Source organism: Amia ocellicauda, chromosome 12, assembly GCF_036373705.1.
Source record: "Amia ocellicauda isolate fAmiCal2 chromosome 12, fAmiCal2.hap1, whole genome shotgun sequence".
NCBI classification, from domain to species: domain Eukaryota; kingdom Metazoa; phylum Chordata; class Actinopteri; order Amiiformes; family Amiidae; genus Amia; species Amia ocellicauda.
Genome location: NC_089861.1, coordinates 23,138,904 through 23,146,850, shown reverse-complemented (window position 1 = coordinate 23,146,850; position 7,947 = coordinate 23,138,904). Strand labels below are relative to the sequence as shown.

Sequence of the window (7,947 nt, the reverse complement as noted above, 5' to 3'; positions counted from 1 at the left end):
ATATATTCCTCAGAGAGTTCCCTTCCTGGCTTCTCCGCTGTCCACTGGGCATTTGATTTGATGTAAAAGGCAGTCTTGTTTAGCGGCTCCAGCCCCATGGGGACACACACCACGGAGCCTGCAGTGGCCCAACACTGGACTGTGCCGAATAGGGTGTGGAAGGAGGGGGACGGCTGGGCAGTGTAATGGCAGCTCCAGGACTCCAATGCCCCGGACATATTCTCATATGAAACTTCCTCTGTGGGGCCAGCTCACTTCCTGACGCTTTCAAACCACTCCCCCCTACCCCACCCTACTATACCCCACCCCTCCCCTGCCCCGCCCCATAACCATGGCTACCACACGCTCATCTCAGTGTCACACCTGCTTAGCCACAAACAAGAATAGAAGAAAATATATGATAATCAGAGCTTCAGATCTGATTTCCCTTATTTATTTATTTGATTCGGTTTTTTTTTAAATTATTGATTATGTTCTTCTGTTGTCAACAGCTTCCTGACTACTGTTAAGACATACGTGACAGATCACAGTACCTCTGCTAGGGGGACTTTATCACAGGCCTAAAGAAGGTGGACAATGGTGCAGTAGCGTGAGGAGAAGTGACCATCGATAGCTTTTCTAAAACAAACACTGCATGCATCTGCAAAAAAGTAATCAGCCAATATTAGGTAAGGTACTTTGCCTTTTTCTCTTTCAGAGATTTATTTATTTTGATTTGCTTTCTTGCCCCGAAAACCCCAGGGAGAGGGAGGGTTTGCTCAGCATATACTGATAGGATAACAGAGGTGAAAACGAACACAAACCAATAAATAAATAGATAAATAAAAAAGGTATAGGGGACTAGAAATTGAGACGTCATTAAAGCCTTGTTACCACAATTGCTGAACGTGAAATCCGAGCCTGTACTGTTGGGTGGAAGATGTCAATGGGAGAAGGGATTTAAGAAAGAAAATGACAGATTTCACATAGGGGATCCCTGCCAGGGTGATTACAGTGACATCAGGGGTACATCAGCCTTTCCGATGGTAATCTGCTAATGGCATGTGCAAATTGTGTGTGTGTGTGTGTGTGCGCGTGTGCGCATGTGTGTGTGTGTGTGGAGGAGTCTGAGCAAAGCCTTCCTATCTCTGTGTATCTCAGAGCCAGGATGGGATGGGTGGGGGAGTGGGAGGGGGGGGCTGGGGGATGAGAGTAGAGGACAAGGGACGAGGTGGGGGATGAGGGAGGGGGGGGCGGGGTTGTGGGTGTGCTTTACAAGTCGCTCTCCCCATACAGGGCGCTGGAGAAGGAGATGTAGTCCAGGGCTCCGGGCGCCGCGTCCGAGCCGATGTACTTGGTCATGCGGCTGATGCAGTACTCTGCCTGCTCTGGGGGCAGCTCCCGCCGCAGCTCGTCCACTGTGATGTAGGTCTAGGGGGCGGAGAACAGACAGGGTCAGGCATGCAGTAGGCATTGTGGCGGGGGGCGTCTCCAGGCACGAACCCAATGAACAACCCAGCGAACACATTTTGTTCTGGCCATATTGTGTGACGTTGTAGATCCTTGCAGACTGGATCACCCCTGGGCGGGCACTCACCTTGTCGGACGCCAGGATCTTGAAGGAGGCCATGACCTGTTCGGCAGTGTCTGTCTCAGCCGTCTCTCTGGTCATGAAGTCAATGAAGGCCTGGAAGGTCACCACGCCTGTGTTGTTGGGGTCTACCAGGGTCATGATGCGGGCAAACTCCACCTCACCCTGCCAGAGACCAGGGGGAGAAGGTCAGGGGTTGGGGTGCGGCTAGCGTTGCATTCCCATACGCACGTTGTCCTGGGTAAATTGGCCACTGGAGTTTTGCTATGGTTTTACTATGGTTGACAACTGTAAAATGGCCTGAGGAAGAGCAGCAGCTAACAAATTATTAATATAATAATAATAATAATAATAATAATTATTATTATTATTATTATTATTAAATGGTTACAATGTTTGTATCATGGTGTCCTATGGTTTTTACATGCCTTCACTATGATTTACTACACTGGACCCTGAATAAGGGCGTCTGCCAAGAAATACAAATAATTATAATTAACAATGATAAATACATGTTTTAGAAACATTTTTCATTGTACAGCATTGGATTCCCATGGTCCAGTGTAGTAAAGCATGGTACAAACATGTTGAACCCATAGCAACCCTCGTGAAACTGTGGTAAAACCAAAGTACAACCAGGTTAAAAGTGCTTAAATCTTATGGTTTGCTATTGAAAACTACAGCACTGGGATGAAAAGGCAGCTATGGAAGGTGCCGCACAACTCTAGTCATGGGGGTGCATTCAGGTCTGTGTCCAGAAAGCTTTATAGATAAACCGGGAAGTTTTCAGGAAGTGAGTTACTTCAATAAAAATGGTTAACAGTTATCTGTCTGAATTCAGTTGTATGACATAAAAAATCCTTCACCACATCAAACCCCAACTAGGACAGCCATTGTACCTACAGCATTGGGTACTGATTTTCATAGATATCGAATCTTCTGTTGTCATGTATTATCTTTGAATCTTGTATTGATTAAACTTGTGTAAAATGCCACTGTTCTCAAGTTATCATCCATTGAGGATTGACAGTGTAGTTGACACAGTTTGGAAGACCACTATGATCTTAGCTATGATGCAGTGAGCTCACACAGCTGCAGTACCTCCATGGGTTCTCTTAAATTGACAGTCCTGAGGAGTTTCCAGAGTGGTACCGTACAGTGGTACAATGTGGTGAATGACCTCCCACACAGCGGACGCAGCATGGTGAGGACGACTCACGTGGCAGCGGCACAGAGTAGGACACCTCTTGTGCCTGTGAAAGGAAGACTATGTGGAGAATCGGGCCACACAGCACATGTCTGTCTCAGTGCCGCTTGTAGCGGCTGGTTCCTCACCAGATCGTAGCCCATGGAGATCAGGCAAGCGCGGAAGTCGTCTGGGTCCATCATGCCATTCCTCTTCTGCAGGGTGGAAGGGAGAACATCCAGGTCAGCCGGAGAAGTGCCATATGCAGGAAGAGAGATTGATCAACAGGTTAGGTCAGTGAAAAGAACGAATGTGGAAAAAATGGTAAAGAAGAATATCATCGGATATTACAACAGAAACAACTACATATCCTGGCACACTGGAAATGGTTAAGCAACTGTAAAAGTGTCTTTGTAGCACTCTGAAGTGTTGGCAATTTGCAGCAATCTGGGCCCTGTAGTCCATAGTCCAAACAGCACTGGCTTCAATCTGGACCCTACAGTTCACAGAGCACTGGCTTCACTCTGGACCCTACAGTCCAGACAGTACTCAACTTGGAGTGTCACATCTCTCTAACATTAACATAAAGTTTGTAGTGGTGAGCCAAATTGATTCTGGTTCTAAATATTATACAAAAATATGATAATAATAATTTGAGCTGGAATTCCAGATTCTGATACTGATTCTAATCCCCCCTGCCCCCGCTTCCATGTGTGCCCTCGCTCCCTCACCCTGTCGAAGTGGTTGAAGGAGGCCCTGAACTCGTTGAGTTGCTCCTGGCTGATGCCCTTGGCATCGCGGGTCAGAATCTGGTTCTCCACCTCGTTGATGGTGCGGGCAATGGTGGTCAGCAGCTGCTCCCAGCCTACACGGATATGCTGCGGAGATTTGAGAAGACAGGGAGAGATGGGAAACAGTTGAGACAGGGGATGGGGGAGAGCGAAAGGAAGATGGTAAGGGAAATCAACTCCTAGTTGCCTTGATATTTTTACCATAGACTTATCACGCTTGATGCTATTACTGTGGTGTAGCCAGTAGTTTCCTGTGGGTATAACATGTCTTCACTGTGCTTTACTACACTGGACTATGAGTAAACCATTGTCTACCATAGTAAACATGCCCTTGTTATGGTGTCAGAGCATTAATTGTGGTATATAGTGTTGGTTTAATCAATAAGAATTGATATAAAGTGATTATCTAACTCTTCTCCCTCTCCAGATCTCTGACCCTTCTGGGACTGGTCAGATCTAGCAGGCCATAAAATGCATTTGAGATGTGTTGTGTTGTCTCTACCTCTACATCCCAGGGGGAAAGACAACATTGATATAAAGCCATGACTCAAGAAATGGGGTTTCAGCCGTCTATGCTCCAGCTTGACAGGTTCTCACACAATCGGCTCTACTGGTCAAACAGCTTACAAGAGTTATTTCATGAGGGAAAACCAAGTTTTACTAATAATTGCATTAGAGTGGTATTCCCTAGGACCAGTGTTGGAAAATAGTGCAAAAGCAGGTTGGACCCAAGGGAATCCACTGTCACACTGGTGAAACCTCAGTCATGCTAAAAGTGCTCAAATGCTAAGGTCCATGGACCAGGGTGAACGTGCATGGGTTTAATGTGAGTGTCTGATGGCAGCCTGGTATCTTGACTGCTGCCCCCACCTCCATGGTATAGTTGGTGTGCTTGTTGTCGAAGATCAGGGCCTCCTGGATGAGCTGGTGGTCGCCCTCCAGCTTGTCAATGTTGGACTTGTAGTTGATGATGTTCTGCTCGTACTGCTTCAGGTTGTTCATCTGATCTTCCAGGGACCCGGCCATGTCCACTGAGATGTGACCAATTTCCTGGAGACGGGCAAAGAGAAGCACAAAATGGGTAAATGGAGTTGGGGACAGAGAGAGAGACAGAGACAGAGAGAAACACAGAGAGAGAGACAGGCAAAGAGAGAGGGATACAGAAAAGGAGACAGACAGAGAGGAACAGAGAGACAGAGAGATAGGGGGACAGAAAGAGAAACAGAGTGGGACAGAGAGTAAGAGAGAAAGAGAGGGAGACAGAGAGAGACAGAGGAACAGAGAAACAGAGAGATGGGGGGACAGCGAGAGAAAGAGGGACAGAGAGAGAGAGATACAAAGACAGAGAAAGAGGGGGGCTGGGGGAGAGTACAGGCAGAGTGCCTTATGGAGTCCATGGACAGCAGTCAGTCTGAAGCCAAAGTCACCGTGTCAGCTGTCTATATTTCACAATTGAATTGGCCTCAATGTTGTCGCTCCAGTAATTTGCAACAAGTGTCCAAGGTGTAAGACGTATGTCATGCAGTTAGGTTCTAGGCTAAGCCTGGTAGAGTAAGGTATGGATACTTGGAAGGCTTTGTCAGCTGCAGTACACTACGGACTAGATTTAGCATGGTGCAATTCTATATTGACTGGAGCGTAGGCGCTGAGTGCTGCCGTACCTCCATCTTGGTTTGAATCCAGGGTCCAATGATGTTAGCCTGGGCGGCAAACTGGCGCCGGAGCCTCTCGTTGGCCTGCTGCCGTGCCACCTCCTCCTGCAGCATTTGGTCTCTGAGGGGAACCAAGTGTTTGACCTGTGGGGGGTACAAGCTGTATTTTTAATATGTGGTAGATGATGTATGATTCTTATTTGTCACATTGAATCGAATTGAATTAAAATAGATTTGAAATACATCCCATGTAACTGAAACAAAGAAACAAATGGGGCAACTTCAGTAGACAGAATTTATAAGGATCATTGCAAAGACTGCAGACTGCAATAGCACAGAAAAAAGAGAGAACAGACTTTACCCACATGGAAAAATATACATATATATAAATATGTATATCTTAGAAATGTGTGATCCATATTTTTGTTTGAACACCACCATGATTCCCTGTTTTGAATATATACACATTATATGGCATAGAATTAAAATATATTTGTCTGTAAGCCATGTATGTCTGTTATATATTGAAAATATATTGATTGTAGAGATAAACTTCAGCATATATTTTCAACCTATACAACAAAATATATGGATCACAGACTAATACATATTTTATATAGGTCTTGTACATATATATATATGTTTTTTGTTTGTTTTTTGTCTTAAAAATGTGGAATTGCCAATTATTTTGTATTTAGCCCTCCCTATCTGGGATCAACAAGATGGCCGTACTCACCGCCTCCCATTTGTTGCTGATGTCCTGGGGGGAGAGGTTGGTGTAGGGGTTCACGCCAGACAACTTGATGCCGTAGGTCTGGGCGATCTTCATGATCTCGTTCTGGATGCCCATAGTGGCCATGCGCTCCTTGTCTGCTTCGGGAAGGGTGGCCTTGAACTGCTCGTGGGCTGTGATCAGGCTCTGAGAGGTTTTCAGACAGGGAGAGAAGGAGTGAGGGAGACGGTCAGGGGCAGTGCAGGGCCGGCACGGCTCAGAGAAGCTCGGCCCTCAATGTAAATTTCCGACTCTTGTGGGTCTCTCTCTTCCCGCCGATTGTTAGTTATTTACGTCGATCTCTTGCAGCAGGAATAATTAAACCTGTTTAAATTGGAGGTCAAGCAAAGGGGATGAACTGGAGGTGGCCTACCCTTTTCCTCAGGTGGTGGCTCTCTTTTCCGAAATCTCACATACGCTCCATCTACCGGTATATCTAGCAATCTCAGTATGTCTAGACTGTCAACCTCTTGCCCGCTCCCTCGCTCGCCCCTTTACACATCCTATTTCTGTTCTTCTGGGCACTTGTCACAGTGGCGTAGCGGCAGTGAGAGGGGAAGCGGAGGCCACCAGCACCTCTGACCATAAAAATAGGTGATCCAGTAGGATAAATATCACCTCTGGTCAGAAATGTTGGTCCAGCAGCCCAAAAAAAAAAAATCTTCCACCCGCACTGCCAGAGAATTCTCCTCGTCCCACATCTGATAATTTGACATCCACACCACACCGCTCTCTCTCTCTCTTTACCTGGATCTCCTCAATGCTGTGCACAATGAACATGTCCTGCAGGTCCTCCATGGCTCCGTCCATCCAGTTGTTGAAGGGCGCCGCCCTCTTGGCGAACTCCAGGTACAGCTGGTCGATGGTCTCCCATAGCTTCTCCACGCGCTGCAAACACAACCCCACACATGACTCTCTCACCTCCCTCAACTCCCTCACCTCTGCCCCACACCAACGTGACGCAGCAGGACTGTTCAGAAACATCAGGACCTGATTCCCTCCAATCCCAGTGTAACAGAATCAAACTAATTTTACATACATACAAACATACATACATTCATGAAGAATCATGAATAGATTAATTTCATTGTTTAACTTAAGTGTGTGGCCCTGATGAAGACACAAGAATATGTCACAGAATATGTTCCAGGATTACATGCTTGGTTTCAGTCAGCGTACCTCCAGGGAGTCTCTCCTCTTCTGGGTGAGGGTGCCAAGGTTGTCCCACTGGTCACAAATGCCCTGGCAGCGGGCGTTGACAGTGGCAGCATCGTGATAATCCAGTTCACTGGGTTAGAGAAGGGAAAATACCCCAAGATCAGCATTTCAAACAGGGCATGCAGACAGGCTGCAGTCCTAAGAGAGAGCCCAAATACCACATTTAATTCGGGCAACATTGTACAATGTATTTTGGTTTTGACAAATGCGATGTGAGAAAAATGATGTAGTAATGCTTTAACCCTGACCAGTGGATAATAGTGTTGATAACATTCTCTGGTTGTCAGTGTCTACAAATACAAGACATTCCAGGTACAATTGTATTATTTTATTTGTATATATGGTTAATTTTTGTCCATTTCATTTAAAATAAATGTTTCATCCTCAATTTTTTTGGTTTATTATTATTATTATTATTATTATTATTATTATTATTATTATTATTATTATTATTATTATTTATATATAATGCCCACATCCTCACCCTCCCTGCATCTTTCTCCCTCTCAACTCTGCCCTGCCTCTGTATTCCCTCTCTTGCCTATCTCTCATCCCTCTCCCCTCACTCTTGAACCCTCTTCTGATCTCCCTCTTCTCTTCCCAGTAGTGGATTTCTAGGTTGACCATTGATCCACATTCCTGATATGCAAAACAAAACAGCAATGCAATCTTAATAAATAAATAAAAAAAAAACAGTTTTTACTTGATTCTGACACAAACTAATGAAAACAGTTACATTTTGATAAGGCTAGTTCACG

General features: G+C 45.5%; 1 protein-coding gene across 1 annotated transcript in view; it reads right to left on the bottom strand.

The window, feature by feature from the left end:
• Positions 1-664: 664 nt before the first annotated feature.
• Positions 665-7,947, bottom strand: part of actn3b (actinin alpha 3b) — a 43,010-nt gene continuing 35,727 nt past the window's right edge. Inside the window, exons 13-21 of the mRNA XM_066718766.1 lie at positions 7,151-7,259; positions 6,719-6,859; positions 5,936-6,118; positions 5,209-5,343; positions 4,418-4,597; positions 3,488-3,634; positions 2,906-2,971; positions 1,577-1,735; positions 665-1,410 (exon numbers count right to left, since the gene is read on the bottom strand). Coding sequence (XP_066574863.1) covers positions 1,252-1,410; positions 1,577-1,735; positions 2,906-2,971; positions 3,488-3,634; positions 4,418-4,597; positions 5,209-5,343; positions 5,936-6,118; positions 6,719-6,859; positions 7,151-7,259 — 1,279 coding nt within the window. The 3' untranslated portion in view covers positions 665-1,251. The remainder of the gene's footprint in view (positions 1,411-1,576; positions 1,736-2,905; positions 2,972-3,487; positions 3,635-4,417; positions 4,598-5,208; positions 5,344-5,935; positions 6,119-6,718; positions 6,860-7,150; positions 7,260-7,947) is intronic.